Below are 25360 nucleotides of genomic sequence, written 5' to 3'. Positions count from 1 at the left end.
AGTTAAAATTTTTACTAATTCTGATTTAGAGAGTAAAATAAAATTCTTTTCTTAAATATTAGTCATTTATCATTATGTAGAAAATCATTTAAAATTATAAAATAAATGTACATTTACCTGAATCAAAAAAAAATCATTTCTCGTTTTCATATATATATATATATTCATCCAAAAGGTGTTTTCTAATAAATCAAGAAAAATCTCATTAAAGTTTATATTCTATGAAAAATGAAAGAATAATTTTTATATGTCGTGTTAATTTTGATGAATACATATATTTTGAGGGCGCAACAAAGAATGTTGGTTTTAGTCAAGAAAGGCGTGTTTGTTATTTTGATGAGATATATATATATATATATAATATGATGCTGAATTTGATTCATAGCAAGTCGCTATGCAGGGGGTTACAAACAAAACTTTGGAAGAGCCCCACAATATAATATATATATATAAAGGGGGAAGGGGGGGACCTTATATGGGAGTATTTTAGACCCCCGTAGACAGAAGACGCTACGCCCTGTCCATCACACGTCACATTTATGACTTTAAAACTTACTATGAACCACTGACTTCTATTGTCTCTCTTTCTTTATCGAATAAATTTTCTTAAATCTCTCTCACTTACTCGCCACTCGACGATATTCATCTAAGCTTTCAAAACGATTGAAGAACATATTTCAACGTTCATTTCCTAGATGATGATACATTAGTGTATCATCAGCGTGTAGTCTCATCATTATCTTCTTTTTTTCTTTTCTTTTTTTTTTTTTGAGTAATCGCGAGAGTTACAACAGTGGGGTATAATTATTTAAAACAATTCTAATAATTTGGAACTAAATGTTTTTTTCATTACTAATTTTAACTTAATTTAAGATTAAAAATTTTGAATTAAATTAATTTTCTAATTAATTAAATAATGAATTAATTAATAAATTAATTTTCTATAATTAATTAAATAATGAATTAATTTTCCAATATTTATTTTTATCTAATAATTTATTTTTTATATAATTTTTATTAAATAATAATTAAATAATTAAAAATAATTTGCTAAATAAAACAATTGCTTAAAAAAAAATAAAATTTTGTTAATTAAAAAATGAAAATTTTTTTAAAATAAATTTGAAAATACTTTTGAAAATAGAAGAAAAGTTAGGAAATATTTTTTTTGAGGAGTTACCAATTGGGTTTCATAATGGTTACACCGTTATCAAATAGATAGCGCTACTAGTTCTCAATTTAGTGATTTCTTATAGGGAGAGAATCAATTGTTTTTGAAAAAGAAATTATAAAAAAAAAATTCAGAATTATAAAAAATTTATTCAGAAAAGTTGTAAAATAAACTTAAAAATTTTGTAAAATAAAGAAAGTAAAAATTTAAAGGTTGTAAAAAAAACTTCGAAGATATTTTACAATAATCTTTGTAGGTTCTGATAACTACGAAGTCTACAACAACTATTAAGATTCTAGAATAAATTTTAAACAAATAAAGTTAAAAGAAGAAAATTTTTTAAGGTAGTAAATTTTTTTTTAAGATTGTAAAAATTATTTTAAAGTTCTGGAACAAATTTTAAAATTGTAAAACAAAGTTGAAGGTTGTAAAATAACTTGAAAAATTATTAGTAGGTTCTAGAATAACTTTAAAGGTACTCGAATAAATTTTAACATTGTAAAATAACCTTCAAAATTATTTGTAGGTCCCATAATGAATTTTAAGGTTATAAATTAATTTTTGTAGGTTTTTTAAATAACTTTGAAGGTTCTAGAAAAAGTTTTGAGGCTTTAGAATAATCTATAAAGTTTTACCACCTTAAAAAATACTTTACAACCTTGAAGGATACTTTCCCATCTTTATACATTATTTTAAAGCGTTAAAACTTGTTCTAGAACTTTCAAAATTATTCTAAAACCTACAAAGTTTAATTTACAACCTTAAAATTTATTCTGAGATCTACAAATAATTTAGAAGGTTATTTTGCAACCTTACAATTTATTCCAGAACCTTCGAAGTTATTCTCAAACCTACTAAGTTTAATTTACAACCTTCAAACTTATTCGGGAGACCTACAAATAATTTTGAAGGTTTTTTTTACAACCTTAAAATGTACTCAAGAATCTTCAAAGTTATTTTAAAACCTACTAATAAGTTTTAAAGTTATTTTACAACCTTAAACCTCTCTAATCTAGGTTCTAAAATAAATTTTAAGGTTGTAAAATAACCTTCAAAATTATTTGTAGGTCCCCGAATAAGTTTTAAGGTTGTAAATTAAACTTAGTAGGTTCTAGAATAACTATGAAGGTTCTCAAATAAATTTTAAGATTGTAAAATAACCTTCAAAATTATTTGTAGGTACCACAATGAATTTTAAGGTTGTAAATTAATTTTTGTAAATAGGTTTTTTAAATAACTTTGAAGGTTCTAGAACAAGTTTTGAGACTTTAGAATAATCTATAAAAAGTATTCAAAGTATTCTTTATGGTTGTAAAACAAACTTGAAGGTTTGAGAACAAAACTTTAGGAACGTAAAACCAACCTTAAGGTTGTAAAATAACCTTCAAACTTATTTGTAGTTCTCAGAATAAGTTTGAAGGTTCTATATAAAGCTTTAAGGTTTTTAAATTAAACTTTGTAGGTTCTAGAATAATTCTAAAGGTTCTAGAACAAGTTTTGAGACTTTAGAATAAACTATAAGATGGAAAAGTATATCCAAGATCGAAAGCATTCTTTAAGGTTGTAAAATAACATCCAACATTATATGTAGTTCAAGGTTGTTAAATAAATTAGAAGGTTCTACAACAAATTTTTAAGGTTGTAAAACAATTTTTAAGGTTGTAGAATAAATTATAAGGTTGTATAGTAAATTATAAGGTTGTAAAATATTCTTTAAGGTTGTAAAAAATAATTCAAGGCACTAGAATAAATTTAAAGGTTGTAAAATCAATTTTAAAGGTTCTAGAACAAGTTTTGAGGTTGTAAAACTTTAAAAATTATTTGATGTTCCTAGAATAATTTTAAAGGTTCTGGAATAAGTTTAAAGGTTGTAAATTAAAATTTATAGGTTCTAAAACAACTAAATAAGGTTCTAAAGAATAACAACGAAAATTCTAGAACAAATCTTTATGTCGTAGAATAAATTAAAAAATTTTTAAATACTCTTTAAACTTAAGTTTATCAAACTTTAAATCTGTATATAGAATAAACTATAAATTTAAAAAAAAAATCTTAAAATTTTGAGAATAAACCTTCGGTGCGTATGCATTACAGTCATTTTTGGCACCCGGTGCGAAGATCATTTGTATGGCACAGTATCCTACTAAAGGTCTACTTCACTGAATAAAACTAAAAGTGGTATATATAGGTATATATATATATAATATTTCCCAAGGCATATATATTATTCTATATAGCCTGAAATGCCACACAACAGAGAATCTTAAACAAAGAACTCCGCGATCACATCCAGATCAACGATAGGACAACGCAACGATATTGCTTCTTCTCTCTTGAAACACCTGCGGGCGAGTTCGTGCCCAAAACAAGATAACGAGAAACGACAAAAAATAAACGACCACAGGGGATGAGATGTTGAAACAGGGTTGTGGCTGTCACCTTTTCACTGATGGCTTTTACACCCTCTAACATACCGAACGAAAGAATATATATCCCTAATCGGATTAGATGTTCAAAATGATGCACAGCATCCCTGTTACACATATATATGTATATATATATAAATTGTCACTAGGAAAATTTATCGTTGACGGCTCATGTTAATTTTCTCCTATTCCCAGATTTTTCTCACCGTAATTTGAATTTTATGGATGTTACAAAATAAGTCATGGATATCTTGCGTCTTTGTTCGTTGATGCAACTAATTCTTTTTTTTTTACGAACGTACATAGCGAACGTTATATTAATAATATTAATGTTTGTTTATTTATTAATAAGTAAAATAAAAAATTTCATTATGTGCGTTTTATAATATTTTACCAAGTGCCATTACAGAAATCTACAATATCGATCGATGATAAATGGACACAAATGCATAGATGTTTCTCGACTGATGGTAGAATGTAATTGTAGAAATTTACATTACCGACTGGTGGTTAATGTTCGTTGATAGGTTGAATGTTTATCGACTGATGGTAGTGAGCCATTAAAGAAATCTACAATACCGACCGATGGAAAATATGAACTATTTTTTTTATCGACGGATGGCAATGGGCCATTACAGAAATCTACAATACCGACCGGCTGTAAATAGGAACTATTTTTTTTATCGACGGATGGCAATTAGCAATTACAGAAATCTACAATATCGGCTGGTGGTAAATGAACACTAATCCATTAATTTTTATCGACTGCTCGTAATGGGCCATTGCAGAAATCTACAATACCGACAGGCTGTAAATAGGAACTATTTTTTTATCGACGGATGGCAATCGGCCATTACAGAAATCTACAGTACCGACAGGCTGTAAATAGGAACTATTTTTTTATCGACGGATGGCAATGGGCCATTACAGAAATCTACAATACCGACTGGCGGTAAACCGATAGTAAATGGTTATTATAGGAATCTGCATTATCTATTGTATCGGACATTGTCTTTTACCATTTTTTTTTTAAAGACTTTAACCTCTTTACTGACGTAAAACTATAAACTTTTCTTAAAAATTTAAATTACAGTGAGAAATTTAAAATATTAGCTAAAGAAAAAAATTTAAACCTCTTCTGCCAATCAAAATGACATTATTTGTATATGTATCAACGTTAATATGCAAAATAACCAATGCCACACGCGACTATTAAACAGCTTTATAGTGACTTTTATAAATCCACAGTGTGTAACACATATGGTATATAAAATCATCCCTCACTTAAAAATCTACAAACTGACACTATGGTCTCTCTATAAAATAATATGCAAATTATGAAATGTGTGGCTCTATTTACTCAAGGATTTCTCAATCGCTGTCACAGTTTATTTAAAAAGAGATTTAATCCGCTTTCAGGGGTTGAACGCATATAATATGTGAGGGTGAAATCAAGTTTTTTTTTTATTCCAAACAAATATGTATATAATATATTTTAAAAAAGAGACTGTGACTCTTTCTTTCTTTGAGAATATAATTTGATACTTGAAGGATGCGCGCTCTTTTGAGAATGAAATACGCGGAAAGGAGGAGAAATGGCTGTTCTCTCATTGAGCATGCACCCCTTCAATGTGTACATTTATATTGTATATATATATATATGATCTGACTGACTGACTGAGTGACTGACGCTTCAGGTATATATATATATATATATATATATATACATATACAATAATATATCTGTATATATACATAGTGAAATTTACCGGACCCGGGTGTTTGCTGTTCGCGACCAAGAGAAAATCGAGCCGCCCTCTGTGTAAACCCACCCCTTTTTCCCGCCCTAATTGCAACAACCCTGCCAGCCAGTCACTTTACCATAATCTCTAAAGTAATGGGGTTCCCGACACACAAATCGACCTATAACGAAAAGAAACAAAAATCTACCTCGCGATGTCGCCATTTCGCCCTTCTGTCAAAACACCACTAAAATTTTACATGTAATTTTTTTGTAATTTATAAAATTTTAAACTTGTAATTTAAAAGAAAATGGTGTCACTACTTTCTAGTTTGTTTTACAACTTTGAAGAATATTTTACAACCCTAAAAAATATTTTACAACCTTGAAGATTATTTTTCCAACTCATAGATTGTTATTTTACAACCTTAAAAAATATTTTACGACCTTTGAAGGTTATTTTGCCACTTTATAGAATATTCTAAAACGTTTAATCTTGTTCTAGAATCATTAAAGTTGTTTAATCTTGAAGGATATTTTACAACCTTATAAATAATACTATATATACAACTTCGAAGGTTACTTTGCCACCTAGGTTTATATAGTTCATTTACAACCTTCAAATTTATTTCAGAATCTTCAAAGTTATTCTAGGACCTACATATAATGTTGGATGTTATTTTACAACCTTAAAGTTTGTTATACAACCTTAAAGAATGTTTTACGACCTTGAAGGATACTTAGCCCTCTTATTGATTAGGGCAAAACCTCGAAACTTGTTCTAGAAGCTTCAAAACTATTCTAGAACCTACAAAGTTAAACTTACAACCTTAAAACTTATTTTTAAACCTTTAAACTTATTCTGTTAGCTACAAATAAGTTTGAAGGTTATTTTACACCCTTCAAGTTGGTTATATATTCCTAAAAGTTGTTCTAAAATAACCATCAAGTTTGTTTTGCAACCTTAAAAAATACTTTACGACCTTGAAGGAAATTTTTCCATTTTTACATATTAGATTATTTTAAAACCTCAAAACTTGTTCTAAACATTTAAAATCATTCTCAAACCTACAAAGCTTAATTTACAACTTTAAAACATATTCGGAGACCTACAAATAATTTTGAAGGTTATTTACAACCTTGGAATTTATTTTATTTTTATTTTACAACCTTAAAGTTAGTTTTGCAACTTTAAAGAATACTTTACGACCTTGAAGAATATTTTGCCCTCTTATATAGATTACTCTAAAGCCTCAAAAGTTGTTCTAGAATCTTCAAAGTTCTTTTATAACCTACTAAGTTTAATTTACAACCTTAAAACTTATTCGGGGACCTACAAATAATTTTGAAAGTAATTTTAAAAACTTAAAATTTATTACAGAACCTTTAAAGTTATTCTAGAACCTACTAAGTTTAATTTACAACCTTAAAACTTATTCGGGGACCTACAAATAATTTTGAAAGTAATTTTAAAACCTTAAAATTTATTACAGAACCTTAAAAGTTATTCTAGATCCTACTAAGTTTAATTTACAACCTTAAAACTTATTCGGGGACCTACAAATAATTTTAAAGGTTATTTTACAACCTTAAAACTTATTTGGGGACCTACAAATAATTTTGAAGGTTATTTTACAACCTTAAAATTTATCCGAGAACCTAGATTAGAAAGGTTTAAGGTTGTAAAATAACTTTAAAACTTATTAGTATGTTTTAAAATAACTTTGAAGGTTCTTGAGTAAATTTTAAGGTTGTAAAAAAACCTTCAAAATTATTTGTAAGTCCGCCGAATAAGTTTGAAGGTTGTAAATTAAACTTAGTAGGTTTGAGAATAACTTCGAAGGTTCTGGAATAAATTGTAAGGTTGCAAAATAACCTTCAAAATTATTTGTAGATCCAAGAATAAATTTTAAGGTTGTAAATTAAACTTTGTAGGTTTTAGAATAATTTTGAAGGTCCTAGAACAAGATTTAAAGCTTTAAAATAATGTATAAAGATGGGAAAGTATCATTCAATGTCGTAAAGTATTCTTTAAGGTTGTAAAACTAGAACCTTTCAAGTTTACAGTATATACTCCGTCAATTATATTGTCCATATAGCGAGCATTACCGAGGTTACTATGTAGAACTAAAATTCTCAATCAAACCGCATTTAAATCTTCAAGATTGAAGTGATTACTTCACTTTTGGAATGAGACAAATCTCATTGTAAGGGGCTTATTGTTTCCTTACGTTTACATTATAGATAACGAATGCCACATACAATTTAGCACTCTGAACATAAAACTGATCTGTTTGCAAGGAGAATACACCAGGGACAAAATTAAATCACCTCTAAATTTCTTCCAAACAATAAAATCGAAGATAAATCTCTTTTGATACTATAAAGATTTTTTTTGTCACTCGAAATTTATTATCATTACGTCATAATAATGATATACCTCTCTCATTCAGATAAATTTTAAATATATAATTTTTTCTGGCATTAAATCATTTTACTGATGTTAATCATATATAGTGCACTCTCTAAATCTGAATTAGTAAAAATGTTTACTAATTTAAATTAGTGACTCACTTTTTGCTTATGAATTAGTAAAATTTTACTAATTATTAGTAACTTCTACTAACAATTAGTAAAATTTAACTAATTCTAAAGCAAAAAAGGGGTAACTAATTTAAATTAGTGAACATTTTTACTAATTCAGATTTAGAGAGCAGCGAAATCACAAAAAAACATTTGAGACATTTTTACAATTTTTGTCATAATGACAAAATCAAAAAGACAATGTCGATATAAATTATATTATATGATCATGTGTAGATTAATCGTTTTATTCTTCTTCTTAAGAAATAAATTTTCCATTAATCAAATATTTCCTTCCACTTGGACATTTATGAAATCACTTCATCAAGAAAAATGAAGAAAGATGATGATTGTCAAGTCAATCGTGAATATTGAGAGATAGTTCCACTATATATATATATATATATATATACACAATCAGAGATGGACACTACTATATAGGATCGGCATTTGGAAGAAAGGTTTACGACCGTTTCTCCCGCGGGAGGGATTCGGTTTCCGCTTGACGTCGAAATCCCGTGACGTATCTAATTGAGGCCACTTTAGCGGGAGGATAGGATAAGCCATAAGCCAGTCGACCCGCTGCAGGAGATCACCCTAGGCTTATAACTGCTGTGGATCTCTCCTCCATAGTCTCAATATACCCTGGCCGTTGTGTCGTCTCTCTCTCTCTCTCTCTCTCTCTCACTCTCTCTCTCTCTCTTTCACTCGACGTAAACTCGAGCGCGGAACATCCAGCCAACGCGGTGCAGAGCGAGGGTTGTATCTCCGAGTGAATCCAGCGTAAATAATGCCGATTATCCCCCCGGCAATTGTTTTATCGACCGAGCAGTGCTCGCGTGGGATAAAACCGGGAGAAGAAGGGCGAAAACGGGGAGATCGAGGGGCTTGACTATACATATCTACCCCTATGTGTGTGTGTGGGACTGTATTACCACCACCCACTCTCTCGCATCTTCTATACCTATTTTGCCCAGACCTATATATAGAAAACTCCAAAAAGAACTTTCTTTTTATCTAAAGATGTTCTCTCCCGCCATTTTTTACTTTATTTTTCATTTTCAAGCGAGTACCACAAAAAAAATTCAACAATACCAGAAGTTCATTGTACAAAATTCTTTCCCTAATTCTATTTCAGTTTCCAAATAATATCAAAAAAAAGCATTGATGGTAAAGTGCAATTGCAGAAATCTACATTACCGACTGGCGGTAAGTATCCACTAATGCGTTGAATCCTTATTGACTGATGGTACTGAGCCATTACAGATATCTTCATTACCGACTGATGGTAAATAAACCCTACTGCATTGATTTTTATCCACTGATAGTTAAGTACCAATGCAGAAACCCACCATACCGACTGGCGGTATCAAACTAATGCATTGAATCCTTATCGACGGATGGTACTGAGTCATTACAGAAATCTACAATACCGACTGGCGGTAAATAGACCCTACTGCATTGATTTTTATCCACTGATAGTCAAGTGCCATTGTAGAAATTTTCATTAACGACTTGTGGTAAATGTCCATTGATACGTTGAGTCTTTATCGACTGATGGTAGTGAGCCATTACAGAAATCTAAAATATCGATCGGTGGTAAATGACACTAAAGCATTGATTTTTTATCCGCAGATAACGGTCGTAAAATAAAGAAATTTACTGTATCGGCCAGCGGTAAATAGAAACGTAATGAATTTTTATCGACAAATGTCGTTAGGAAATTAGAGAAAACATCGATCTGTGATAAATGGAACCCAAATGCGCATTAATTTCTTTTTTTCGGATGATAGTAAAATGCAATTGTAGAATTCTACATTACCGACCTGTGGTTAATGTCCGTTGATGCGTTGAATCTTTATCGACTGATGGTAATGAGCCATTACGAAAACCTACAATACTGGCCAGCGGTAAATAGAACTTATTTTTTATCGACGGATGACAATGGGACATTACAGAAATCTACAATGCCGACCGACAGTAAATAGGAACTAATTTTTTTTATTTAATTAAAATGGACTATTACAGAAATCTACAGTATCGACTGGTGGTAAACTGCGATTATCGTTTCACATTTCCATTGACTAACAGTAAAGACCTATTGTAACAATCTATATTACCGACAAATGGTAAATGGCCATTATAGGAATCTGCATTATCGTTTGGACATTATCGTTTGCCATTTTTAAGCTGTACTTATGGAAAGCCAGGGCAATCAATAGCTAATGCAGATTCTTATAATGTTCCTGTTTCCATTTATTGGTAAAGTAGATTCCTGTAATGTTACTTTACCATCAGTCGGTACAATGATATTGAGGCAACGAATCTTTTTAATGGTAATAAATATATAAATGAAAAAAATTTTGGTTTATATTTTAAAAGGTATATTTATTATGTTTGGGGTAAATTATAATCATATACAATAAAAGTTTCGTGTTTTATCAGGTCGCAAAATTTCTCGATTTCTCGCATTGTCAAAACTATATATATATATATATATATATATATAGTAAAAAAATCGTCAACGGCAGCCCATATATTTAATTCGAAAATTATTTCATGACATTAATGGCGATAGATAATCGTATATATATATGTATATACATATGTTATGGGCTCCTACTGAGGCTATCCATTTATTCAATCGGTATGCATGCATATTATACATTTATAGGCATCAACACGCTTCTCTGACATAGACCTATGATAAGCATCAAGTCTCATTTAATTTATGCATGATATTTAAGATGAATACTATTCTTCTGACTCTGATGGTTAATGGACCACAAACTTCGGATGAGGACACACGTTCATACAAAAATATATATATATATCTCTTACTCTGCGAAGAGAAACCACTCTTTTTTTTTATCTAAATATCTTATTATCATAAAAACATCAAAAATCTTATTTATATTATAGAATTGAAAAATCATAACTGTATCTTAATTTTTGAATATTGAATATATAAAACAATTTTTTTCATTCAGATTTTAAAAAGAATTATATATATATCACGGAAAAAAAAATCTTTATCTGGAACAGCGATATATTTCTTTAGAATAGCGAAAACTTTAGCTGTTTTAGTGAAATATATCGCTATTCCAGTGAAACTTATCGTTGTTCCAAGTGAAAAATTTTTTTCCGCATGTACTAATTTTGAAATCACTTAATTTTTATCATCTAAAAATGATCTAATATATTAGTGTTCTGAAAATAAATTTCTAAAAAAAAGAATATAAAAGCAGAAAGAATAATAATCCTTTGGAAATTCTCTTTTTGCATATAGTTCCTTTCATACATATATATATATGTTTGTTTGATTTTTGGTCAGTAGCAGATATATATTTTATTGCTTGTATTTTTCGGCGTATGTAAACAGGTTCTGCAAACAAATAGCAGAACACACAACAGTAGCCAAATGCCGGTTCGCCTGCTTTAGCTATAACTAAAACGTTTCAATGCTTTTCAGTATTTTTTATTGGCTGCCATAATCCTTTCCTGTCAGTAGATGCAAGCGCGATGTAGCGAGACCCGTTACTATATATATATATATATATGTATATAAGAGAGATACCGATATGCCGGTTCTCGCGCTTGAATATGCGTTTATAAGTTATGCTGATCCAGAAAGCATCGGCGCATTATCATCCCATGGACCGAATCAGCATCAATAAATAAATATTAAAGAGAATGGCTCAGCGTTTTTCTTTTCCAAGAGCGAGAAAGGAGTCGAGAGAGAAAAGATCTTAGAAATATATTCTACATCTGATCAATAATATATAATATATGAACGCTCATCCGTTTAGCCTCGATCATCATTAGACACGTGACATTTGCTATATTTACATGATAATTTTGATGCTTCTAAACGTTTATGTCTCAAGGTTAAACAATTTTTTTTTTCATTACAGAGGAACTGAATAAAATCTTATCACTTCAATTCACCGTTATTTAATTTTTATCATTTATAGATAAATAGAAATCTGCATTACCGACTAATTAAGTAATACCACGATGTAGCATCTTTTGACAGAGATAAACAATGTAATATAGAATATAACATATATGGAATAGTACAATCTAATTAAATTAAATTTGCAGAAATTTACTTTATCGACTGATGATAAATATTAATTATATGAATCTACATTATCACTATTTTACCGGTAATGTAAATTTCAACAAAAGTAATAAACCATAATATGATAAGTAGTAAACAAGTAGTGAATGGTATAAATTACTATTTTACCAGCAGTTGGTAATATAAATTTCTACAATGGTAATATACCATATAATGGTAAGTGGTAAAACAAGAATTAAATGCTACAAATTATAATTTTACTAGCAGTCGGTAATGTGAAATTCTACAACAGTAATTTACCATAAAGTGGTAAGTGGTAAAACAAACATGGAATGATACAAACTTATATTTTACTAGCAGTCGGTAATGTAAAATTCTACAATGATAATTTACGATAAAATGATAACAAATATAAATGTAATTGATATTCATTATCAGTCGATAATGTAGATATCTGCAAATTAAATTTAATTTTAGTTGTCAAAAAGTATCTGACAGTATCAATGACACTATTTATCATGTCTTTTTAACATCAGTCGGCAAAGTAGATCTCTGTTATTGCATCTTACTATCGGTTGGCACAGTAGATCTCTACAGTTGCATTCTACCATCGTTCGGCGAAATAGATATCTATAATTGCATCTTACTATCGGTAGGTAAAGTAGATCTCTAAAGTTGGATCTTACCCTCGATCGGCAATGTAGATCTTTCTAATTGCCTCTAATCATCGGTCGGCAAAGTAGATTTCTACAATTGCATCTTACCATCAGTCGATAATATAGATTTCGCAGTATGAATATTTCAGTTTAATGAAAATTCTACCCTATTAAACCTGATTTAGAATAAATTTGACATACTTTGAAACATTGTAAATATAAAATTTGGTATTTGCAGTAGCAAGATCTCCTTTATATTGTCCAATTCGATAAATTATATAGACATGTCATCGAAATTACGTTTTCTTTCACATAAATTCGTGACTGTGCAAATGCATCTGTATTATTGTACTTGTCGCACGTATAGAGCTTCAAAATTTCAGGGGTATATATATATATGTATATATGTCGGTGCGTATGCGCGCGTTATACAACATGTTTCACACTTCGGATGACTCTCGCGCGCCCACGCCCAAACAAATATATAATGCGGTATTAGAATAACAAATAATGCTTCAAGTATCCACGCCTGAAAACTACAGGGTGCCAAATACTGATGGTTATAACAGCAAACTAATATATATCTATATATACACAACACATATTTTTTTTTCTTAATTTTATAGAATAGTTTCTTTATACATATATTCTGCTTGTTGTATATATGTTATTTGTATATATGTTTGTTAACATAAATAAATATCTACTTTTCGTTCATATATTGACAGGAAGGAACTAAAAAATTTCGCATGAAATCCATTGTCCGGATGTCATTATTATTTAATGTCCTTAGGATAAGTATTCAAATTAGTAGTATCTCACTACAAAAGTCAAACAAAAACTTTAAAAAATAAATGTTTTCTACAGTGTTAATTTTGTATACATATATGGAAATTTGTATTATATGGCTTATAGAATAATAGTTGGGGTTTTATATAATTTCACTCGAATTAAAAAATTCTAAATATCTAATTAGAATAAGTCGTCATTTATATATACGAGTTAACACGCACTTGTCTCTGTTTCTAGTTTCACAAGCTTTCCTTATCAGAAAAAATAGAAATGTCTATATTTATATCATAACTTTTACTTCCCAGAGGAAAACACTTTAGACGCGCACTTATGAGTCAAAAGCTTCCGAGTTCGCTGTTCGATTTAAAAATGTTGTATATATTCAGGAGTCAAGAATTTTTATAAGTGCGGTTCTCATATATTATAAACGAGCGTATAATCTCCAGTGGGGGATTTTTTTCTATCACAAAAACGCATGTGATTACAAAATTGTTGGAAGAATTACAAGAGACCACGTGTTTTTCTTCTTATTTCCTGCGTATTCAAGGGTTAAAAAAAAAAATTAAAAGTGAAATTTAACATAAAATCTATTTTTCACGAAATTATGTTCTACACTAGAACCTTAATTTGTTATTTGTCACCTTACTCTCTAAATCTGAATTAGTCACTTTTGACTATAATTTAACTGCGCCGATATTCGTTCATTAAATGAATTTCTATAAGCGTTTTGATTAATTCTTAGTCAGAAATGACTAATTGTTAGTATAGAAAATTACTAATTCATTTAATAAGGCTACTATTTTAATTAGTAATCTTTACTAAATATATTAGTAGTTTTCTATTAAAAACTAGTCGCATTTTTGACTAAAAATTAGTCAAAGCGGTAATTCATTTCATGAACGAATCGGCGCAGTTAAATTATTATTGAAAAGTGACTAATTCAGATACACCTAGAACCTCGCGTTTATTGGCACGTACTTTATGTCCGATGGGTCTCAATAAGCGAGATAATCGTAAAGAATTATTGAAATACACTAGAACCTCGCTTTTTGGCATTTTATTTCCATATAGTGTCTCAATAAGGGAGATATAATCGTAAATAATTATTAAAATACACTAAAACCTCGCTAATGTCGCTATAAACAATATACAGTTTTAATAATGGAGAGAATCATCAACAAAGAGTAAAAATAAGTGACTGACCTACACTAGAACCTCGCTTAATGTCATTCTATTAGTGTCTCAATAACTTAAATAATCGCGTAAACAAAAAATACTTTCTACTTAAAAATTCCCTCGATTATTATCAAGACTTAATATACAATGACAACAAGCAAGGTTCTACTGTAATTTAAATTAACAATCTTTTTTTTTAAAAACAGTATCGTTAATTCCACAAGTGAAGAGTCAAGTACCATGTGAAAATAACTCTATATCTGCGCAACTAACAAGAGCCATTTTAAAGTTCTTTTTCATCGCTAAACTTGCCCCGAGAGAATATATAAATGTATATATATATATATATATATATATATATATATATATATATATATATAGTATATATAACGTAAACATTAGTGCGACTCCTATATAGAGTGACTTTCTTCCTTACAATGAGTTGGTTCGTTCGCCGTTCATAATTGTCTACGACTGCTTGAGGCGAGGAAGTCGATAACCCGAGCAAACCATTTCCCCGACCCCACCCCCACTCGATAAAATACCAACCTCCATTTTAGTTACACGACGCTTAATGGCCGCTCAGGGACTTTAATCGAAATTAGTTTTTTAATTGGGGAGACTTATTTAGTCGTTAGGCTTCATTCAGGGTGCAAAGGGGCGAAGGGAGAAGGGGGGGGGGGAGTGGGTGGGTTACAGGGGTGTGTGACAAATTAAAGGGATGGGTCGAAAATCCATTTTGGTTGGGAAAAAAATTGCCTTTTAAATTTCCCTTACACATTTATTGTCAATTTTAACATTAATTTATTCCGTTTCTCAAACTCATCATTTCTCGGTCTCTGATATATATATATATATATATATATATATATATATATATAATTTTTTTTATTCTAAAAGGAATTTACGCTTATTACAGATTGAAATTTTCAAATTGAATATATTGATAATTATTGTTTTTATTGTTTACTATATTTTTATGCTAACTGTTACTATATGGTAACTGTTACTATATGGTAACTGTTACTATATGCGGTAACTGTTACTATATGCTGTAACTGTTACTATATGGTAACTAGTACTATATGGTAACTGTTTATGGTAACTGTTACTATATGTTAACTGTTACTATATGTTAACTGTTACTACATGCGGTAACTGTTACTATATGGTAACTGTTACTATATGGTAACTGTTACTATATGGTAACTGTTACTATATGGTAACTGTTACTATATGGTAACTGTTACTATATGGTAACTGTTACTATATGGTAACTGTTACTATATGCGGTAACTGTTACTATATGCTGTAACTGTTACTATATGGTAACTAGTACTATATGGTAACTGTTTATGGTAACTGTTACTATATGTTAACTGTTACTATATGTTAACTGTTACTACATGCGGTAACTGTTACTATATGGTAACTGTTACTATATGGTAACTGTTACTATATGGTAACTGTTACTATATGGTAACTGTTACTATATGGTAACTGTTACTATATGGTAAACTGTTACTATATGGTAACTGTTACTATGGTATCTGTTACTATGGTAACTGTTACTATGGTAACTGTTACTATATGTTAACTGTTACTACATGCGGTAACTGTTACTATATGGTAACTATTACTATGGTAACTGTTACTATGGTAACTGTTACTATGGTAACTATTACTATGGTAACTGTTACTATGGTAACTATTACTATGGTAACGGTTGCTATGGTAACTGTTAATATGTCAACGATTGTTATGTAAGACTTTCGGGCCTGGGACACGAAACCCTAAAAACAAATCAATATCACGATGTTCCGCTTCACGTAGAATGCCCCAAATGTAAAATTTACAATTTTATTAAAAAAAAAAAAAAAAATAGGAAACAGAATAAAAAACCCTAATTTTCAAGTATATATATATATTCAATTTGAAAATTTCAATAATCATAAATTTGTGGTCCTTTTGGAATATGGATAATAAAATATATTGGCAATCATTTGCACATATTCCCGTATATGTTTCGTTCTATACCTATATATATATATATATATACATAACCTAGCTAGCTTTGTATATACCTATCTTCCTTCCTACACCAAGGCCCATGGGTGGCCACATGTGGCGAGGGTGTCTGGTGACACATTATTTTCGCCTGTCCTTTCCGGCTACCCCACCCCATACACATTCACCAATGATGCGGTTTTAATTCCCGGTCTCATTTACATTGACGACGACTTTTTTGTAGCACCTTATATCCTTTCAAATACATTTTTAATATCGCGCGCCTTTTTTAATGTGCCATATGAGTAAAAAAAAATATATATATCCACCTTTAAATGGAGATTAAATTATTATTTCATTTAAATTGTATAAAATTCTTTTTAAATGAAAAAATAATTTTTTTTCAGTCCTGAAAAATTGAATTTATTCTTTTTAACACAATTTTCAAATCAGTTTTAAGAATTAAATTTTAAAACATTGCATTTTAATTTTTAGTCTCCATTTATTATATATATATGATGGAAAAAAAATCTAAAATAGAATTTATTATCTTGAATATGTAGAATTTCGAAAATTTTAACAGAAGCTTATATGAATGGTAATTGCTTCCGCTTATAGCTTATCTCATATTAATATATAGGGGAATATAGAAATTCATTAGTAATCATATTGGATTTGATTGAGTTGCGGTGAATTTGATGCAAATGAGGATTAAAATGTCGATGATATATGACAAACTAGTCAATGGCTTATATATGTTGGATTATGGTAAAGATTATAAATGACAAATATAATATGGATGCTGAACGTGAGAGGTGCTACTTCATTATCCATATGATTTGCGATCTAAAAGAGAGTGGTGTCCCAAAAAGATGAAGAGGGAGAAAGAAAGAAAAAATTTGTTGAAGGATAAGAATTTCGCCTCGCTCCTGTGGTTTTTATACCTGACTACGTTATTGCCTTATTATAATATTAATATATACATACCTCAACACAAAAAAATTTTTACAAAACTAAACCAAACTTATTCACACTTGGAAATTTTCACAATGCTCCTTATAGTTTTTTTTTTTTTTTTTTGAAAAATGATACTTTCCAAAGCTTTCTCCCTGAAAAACTCAATAATTTTTCATATATATATATATATAATTACGAGTTTTTCATTTCGTATATTATTCCCTCCTACACGCACCCACAAGGATCATATTTCAATTAAAATTTATTTATGATCCACCAACAGCTATATATATTTATTTATATTATGAAAATGAAAAAAAAAACCGTTTTCTAAAAACAAAAATGTAAATTTCTTTTGGATACTTTAAATTTCAAATCAAATATATTCTTATATTCTTTACCATTATTATGTTAATAAGATATTTGAAATTTTTTTTCTTTCTTTTTTTTTTTTGCAAGCCTATTATGTGTGAGATAAACAATAATCTCCATATGATGCTGAAGTAAATATAATCTGTTATTCCTTAACATGACAAACAATATATTAAAATACACACATATATGTGTTTCATTTGTCTGATATTGTATATATGCATATAAAAATCGCACACATATGAATATATATATATATATACATATATATATATATATATATATATATATATATATATATATATATATATATATATATATATATATATATATATATATATATATATGAATTGAGGGGGGTATTTAACGCAGTGATATGTGATATTCACACTGCGGGCTTTCGTGCCGTCGTCGTTCGCAGCCTCCGGCCTCTTATGAATAGGACAAAACGCGCGCGGGATGAACATATATTTCATCTAATTTATTATAGTAGCACCTGTACTATTTATAGAAGCGAAGATAATCATCATTGTATACATATATATACTTGGCCAATCCTGGTATCATCATATATGTATACGTTAACAGCAGGTAATCCCAAAGACAAGAAATATTGAAATTTTTTTTTGCCAGGGTACCTGTTACCATAGCAACCGTTGCTGGGGTATTTGTTACCATAGTAACCGTTGCTAGGCAACCTATTGCCGTTTCTAAGGTACCTGTTACCGTAATAACCGTTGCTAAGGTCCCTGTTGCCATAGTATAACCGTTCTGTTACTATAGTAACCGTTGCTAGGGTATTTGTTACCGTCATATAGTAACCGTTGCTATAAGGAACCTGTTACTGTAATAACCATTGGTAAGGTCCCTGTTACCATAGTAACCGTTACTAAGGTCCCTGTTACCATAGTAACCGTTGCTAAGCTCCCTGTTACCATAGTAACCGTTGCTAAGGTCCCTGTTACCATAGTAACCGTTGCTAGGGTATTTGTTACCGTCATATAGTAACCGTTGCTATAAGGAACCTGTTACTGTAATAACCATTGGTAAGGTCCCTGTTACCACAGTAACCGTTACTAAGGTCCCTGTTACCATAGTAACCGTTGCTAAGCTCCCTGTTACCATAGTAACCGTTGCTAAGCTCTCTGTTACCATAGTAACCGTTGCTAAGGTCCCTGTTACCATAGTAACCGTTGCTAAGGTACCTGTTACTATAGTAACCGTTGCTAGGGTATTTATTACCGTAGGAACTGTTGCTAAGGTATTTGTTACTACAGAAACTGTAGCAATAGTAACCTGTCTAATGAAACCTACTACGCGGTATAGTAACCCTTGCTAGGGAATCTATTACCACAGTAACCATTTCTAAGGTATACTTAGTACCATGGCAACCGTTGCTATAAGGTACGTGTTACCATAGAAACTGTTGCTAGGCAACCTATTACCATAGCAACCGTCGCTAGATGTAGTAGGTTCCCCAGCAACGGTTACTATGATAACATTTACTTTGGCAACATATAGAATCCCTACCAAACGGTTGCTACTGTATACCTGTTACAGTAGTAACCGTTGGTAGGGATTCTATTACCGCATAGTAACCGTTGCTAAGGTATTTATTACCATAGTAACCGTTGCTGTTGAACCTACTGCTATATAGCAACCGTTGCTGAGGAATATACCTAACACCTTTTTCTTAAATCGCTATAAAACCGTTATCATTTATATACTTAAAGCCCCGATATGGAATATATATATATATATATATATTCACTAATAATATTTTGATTGTTGCACAAAATGAGTGTGAGTATAGGATAAAAGGAAGATAAAATATACACACATAGGAAGTGGAGGCGCAGCATCCCTATGGATATACACGCGCCAAATACAATGACGTGAAGAATAAAGCTTTGCAAACGAGCATGTCGCTTTTTATGCAGCAATGTGTACTCACGATGTCAGGTGTATGTGTGTGCGCACGTGTGTATATATCAGTTAGTTTTAGCATTGGTGCGCGCATATGTGTTGGCGTAGGTGTATCATGGTTTGGCTCGCCACCGATCTCGAACGTCCCGCTTGGGTGGCCCTTCTCTATATATACCTCTCCAATGGATCCTTCTCCACGTCCACATCCACTCGTACAGTATCCTTTCTCTCTCTCTCTCTCTGTCTCTTTTCCCGTCCCTCTCTCGCACCTATATATACATATATACAGATGATGAATGACTTAGCGCTCCCTTGCTAATCCCCACTTTCCTCATCTTCCTGCCTACCATCATAACCTCCTACTTTAAATGTTACACACCCTTTCAGAAGTCCTCAGAAACCGCACAAGGGGTATATCAATCTCCAATCAACGGATGTCCTTTATGATCATAATCTCACAAGCACCATTTTGTTATTGATCAATATAACACAATAATGCCTACATATATATATATATATATATATATATATATATATATATAATAATTCAATTATACTTTCTAAATTTGAATTAGTGACTATTCGCTGATTCCCAGATGCATACTCTGGGATAATTAAAACAGCGACTATTCGCTATTTTAATCAGCCTAGAGTATGCAGCTATGGGAATCAGCGAATAGTCACTAATTCTTTAGAGAGTACAAGATTCTTTAATTGCGGAGAAAACTGATATCTTTTTTTTAAATGGATTTTTGACTTGTAAAATTATTATTAAAGGTCTTTTTCTAAAAAGAATATAATAAAATGCCCTTAATAAATTCTTTTGTAATGCTTATATATTCGCAAATAGATCCTTTCTATTATTTCCTTTATCTCCCTTCCTCTTTGCCACCTTTAAGAGTAGATGGTGAAGAGCAGGAGAATCCATATCATTATTCATTGCTGACATATAGCTATAGGTTCAATTTACATCTTAGCTGCTATATACCTACATTACTTTGTCTTCATTTCTGCTGTTATATATATATAATTTATCTAAATTGCTACTGATTTAGTTGCAATATACTCAATAATAATAACAATATATATGTATACTCAAAGTTAATCGTCGGGAACAGTTTTAAAATTTCAGATTTTCAAAAAGGAAACCCCTATTACTATTTTTAAAGCACTTTTAAGTTCTTAAATTACACATCATCATCATCAGCAGCTGTTAAGAAAAGTTATCATATCGAGGAAAAGGAAAAAGGAGCAACATGCGTCCGAAACGGGTCATAAACAAGAATAAGAGCATATATACATACAACAACGAGAATGATATGGGACTCCTATGGTTTGTTCTGTGGTCGACTTCACAAGTCGCTTAGCTACCTGAAGGGTCGAGGGCCCAAACTATATCTATATATATATATATATATATATATTTTATAACCAAAAAGGCCCTTTCATGTTTCACTACGGAGGCACCCAGCGTGTCGAATAGAATTCAGGAGGCTGTAGTCTCGCGCAGATAGGTATATTTTGACATCCCGAGAAATTAGTATAATAAAGGGGGCCAAGGTAAAGGCGCCCAGAGTGCCTAAACACACGCCGTAAATCTCCCCCGTCGCTCTCCAAGAGACCACCACTATATAAATGCATGTATATGTATATATATATGCTCCAGGGTTCTTTAATGTTACCTAAACTACCAGGGAGGACGACAACGATGCGTCTTCTGGTATTATAAGGCATATATATATATATATATTTGATCGATCGTGATATGTCTGCGTCTTGTTGTGTAACGGTCTTTATTGCGTTTTTCCACTTCTTATATGCGCCTTTCTATCCTCTCGTCAATACTTATTGTCCCCTCCTAAAAATATCGTTACAGTCTCTTAAAAAATGATTGCTGATGATTTATTACGTACCAGTATATATTCGGTGTTATTTTCGATTAGCATTCTAAGTGCAGCCTATGATTTGACGATAAATTTCACTTAATGTGACCGAGTTTATAATTAATTCTTTTTAGAATTTATAGTTATATATTTCTTCATTCCCAATTTTATATCTGATTGAAATAACAATTGTTAGAGAAGATTTTGACAATCTAATTACTGGTGCGGTTAAAACTGATTTCTAAATTTATGGCTGATAGGTATCCCTAACCTTAAGTCCAATTGAAGAAATAATACCGCGGCAAGTGAAACACTATGCGGACTTTCTTTAATCTCGGTTTTTTAAATCAAAATATTTCAGATTTTCCGGATTTTGGAAGTATTTAGATTAAAATCGTAAAATCATAATTTTACAGAGTTTTTTAAGCTAGAAGCATAATGTCTAGGTCACCCAAGCTGGCGTCAAAAAAAAAAAAAAAAAAAAAAAATACAAATTAATGGATAAGTGAAACATACCAGCTCTTTTAAACGAAAACGCCGAAACAGAAGATTTTGACAATCTAATTACTGATGCGGTCAAAACTGATTTCTAAATTTATGGCTGTTAGCACAACCTGGCGTCTAAATAAACAAAAACCAAACTCTTCAATTAATTATGGATAAAAGTGAAACACTGGACTTTTCTTAATTTCTCCGTTTTTTAAACCAAATGTCAAAATACCAGATTTTTCTGTAGACTTTGGAAGAATTATTATAGAGTAAAATCGTAGAATCAAAATCTTTTCTTAAACCTAAAAGCATAATGCTTCCAAAATCCACAGGAAAATCTGGTGCTTTAACGTTTGGTTTAAAAAACAGACTTTAAGGAATGTCTATTAATAAATTGCAGAATTCGGTTTTTGTTTAGTTGGAGACGCCAGGTTGCCCTAACAACCATAAATTTAGAAATCGGTTTTGACCGCATCAGTATAATTAGATTGTCAAAAATTTTCTCTTTCGACGTTTTGATTTAAAAAAACAGCCTTTCGAGAAACTCCAGTGTTTCGCGCACTTATCCAATAAATTGCAGTATTCGGTTTTTGTTTAATTCGCCTTCAGGTTGAGGGACCTAAACATTATGCTTCTATAAGAAAGTCTAGAAGATTTTGATTCTACAATTTGAATCTATAATATACTTCCAAAATCCACAGGAAAATCTATACTGTTTTGGCGTTTCGTATTTTTTTCAGCCGCACCATCAGAGAGGTACTATCACAAATATAACCTAATGATGATTAAAAATAACAATTACAGAGAGGATTTGGAAACCTGAAAAATGGCAATAACAAGACATCTTATCGACAACTTCGGATGCACCTAAATCGGAGGGCAACCACCATAAGTCCCTGTAATCCTCATCTTTACCTAACCATCAGCCATTGGAGTAAGTCTATATAAACAGCAGCAGCAGCAGCAGCAGCAGCATCAGAAGCATCAGCAGCAACCTCCTGAAGCTTTGGAGAGTATTCCCCTTGACGCGCGCGAATATACCTTTATTAGCGCCTACTCACCGCCACGACTCTTCGCATGGTTGGATGAGCACGTTGCCAGCCATCAGGCTTGGTCGATCGATCTCTTTCGGCACCCACCAATGTTACTGCCGCTCATATACACATATACATTGTGGGTTGTGTTGAGATGAGCAAAAGGGGGCCGACAACCAAAGGGGGACGTGGCAAGTCCAGCCTCCTGTCGCACCGAATTATCGTTTCCCTCAAGTCCCTAACCAATGGGAGTGGGTCTTTCTTTTACGTTCACGCTCTTCTTGGCCTCGCCTCCTTCTCCCATCAAAAGAGAGAGAGCTAACACTGCGCGCGCATTTCAGTTATCACGATAACCCTCAACAACTTTTGGACGAGTAGTGGGGTAACCAAACGTGGGAGGAGGAGGAGTAGGAGGTCAGTGGAGTTCGGGTAGTCGAGCAGCGCAGACGCGTTGTGCGCCTGAGCAAATTTCTCTCTCACTATACAAAAGTTTCGACTTTCTTGTTGTGCTTCGTTGATGAACCCTTGTGAACTGTTCCAAAGAGTGACGACAATTTGTGTTTAATTTAAAAGAAATCAGGGCAAAAAAAAAATCCGAGACAATTCTGTAATAAAAAAAAAAAAGAATTTTGCCGTCGGGAGTGCGATATAAGAGGGTTGTGAGAGAGGTTTTTTTTTTGCAAAATTAAAGTGAAGGGATAGTTAAAAGACACGGGTTTAAGGAAGAGGATTTGGTAAAAGAGTGATTGCAAAAGAGGAATGAAGGGGGAAAGGGGTAAAGCGACGGACTTCAGCATCGCGGCCATCATGGCGCCCAGGGGTCCGTCCTTCGGACATTACCACCTGCAGGGCCTTAGTGGTAACGCGTCGGCCAACACCAATGTGGAATGCGGCAGCAAGGCTTTCAGCACACTTGACCACCGTGAGTTACTTTCCCCGCGAGAGAATATATATTTTTTTATTTTCTTATTGGGGAATTTCATTTTTCACATCATATTTCTTACGGTTGTTTGATCCCTAAACTTATCTGTATACTGTTGTCAGGATACAGCAAAATTTAAATTAACTTAGAGGCCATCCATAAACTACATTACCTTTATTTTAGGGGAGGAAGGGAGGGTCTAACAAGAATGAAAAATTGGTAACGTATGAATGGCCCCTTATTAGCAGATAAAAATAGTCAAATTCATAACTAAGATCAATTGTAAAATGTAAACTTACATGTTCTATCGAAGAATTATACGGATTTTGAATCAAATTTCGAAATAGGAGTTGAGTATTTTTTTCCAACCTTATAACCTGCAACAAAAAATTAGTTTGTTTTATAGAATAATGATTTTAACATAAAAACAAAATAGAATTTGCTGCGTCTATAAATTCCAAACCTTAATAATTTATTTCCACTTTCGAAAGTGGCAACTTTTACTTTTTTTCATTTATCAAAAACTAACGCTTTTATTAAAAAATTGCTATTATAATTTTGTTTCTATATTCTCTACAACATTACACATATTATTTATGTAGACCATCCGTGCAATTATCGTGAGTTTGTACATATATTAATTGTTTTCTTTTGATAAATATACTTAGTAATGTCTAGTTTATTAATTTATAGGCATTACAACAATTTTAATTAACGTTAAATAAAAATTATGTTTATAATTCTTGTCCGCAGTACCAACTTCTAAAATGGACACAATTTTGTTAAAGAAAACAAAGAAACAAAAAATTCTTTAAAAATATACGCAATCACAGAAAATTAAAAGGCATTAAAATAAGTTGCAACGCTTCTTATTTTAATCGATTTTGGTATTAAAATAAGCAAAATTGAATTAAGCTTATTTTAATGCCTTTTAATTTTCTGTGATATAATGACTGTTAAACTGATAAATAATGGATATAGAGTCTTGCCATACTCGAAATTTAAGGTTCCAAAAACATACACTGTAAAAAGAAAATAAAACATTATCGATTTTAGGTATCAAAATAGAACCTTTACAGTGTGTATTGATGAGAAAATTTTTTTTTGAAAGAGAAACTGAAGAAAGAACGCACTCCAAATA

At 31.2% G+C, this 25360-nt stretch overlaps 1 protein-coding gene and 1 long non-coding RNA gene across 2 annotated transcripts in view; one reads left to right on the top strand and one right to left on the bottom strand.

The window, feature by feature from the left end:
- The window catches only part of LOC127285242 (uncharacterized), a 109772-nt gene that overhangs the window by 6252 nt on the left and 78160 nt on the right, over window positions 1-25360 (bottom strand). Inside the window, exon 2 of the long non-coding RNA XR_007843576.1 lies at window positions 24519-24596. This is a non-coding gene — a long non-coding RNA (uncharacterized LOC127285242). The remainder of the gene's footprint in view (window positions 1-24518; window positions 24597-25360) is intronic.
- Window positions 23698-25360, top strand: part of LOC127285231 (T-box transcription factor TBX20-like) — a 35937-nt gene continuing 34274 nt past the window's right edge. The window contains exon 1 of the mRNA XM_051311130.1: window positions 23698-24219. Within this exon, the coding sequence (XP_051167087.1) occupies window positions 24057-24219 (163 nt within the window). The 5' untranslated portion in view covers window positions 23698-24056. The remainder of the gene's footprint in view (window positions 24220-25360) is intronic.

Source organism: Leptopilina boulardi, unplaced genomic scaffold (genome assembly GCF_019393585.1).
Source record: "Leptopilina boulardi isolate dan_hultmark-lab unplaced genomic scaffold, ZJU_Lbou_2.1 LbouV2_330, whole genome shotgun sequence".
Classification (NCBI taxonomy): Eukaryota; Metazoa; Arthropoda; class Insecta; order Hymenoptera; family Figitidae; genus Leptopilina; species Leptopilina boulardi.
This window is presented reverse-complemented; position numbering and strand designations above follow the sequence as displayed.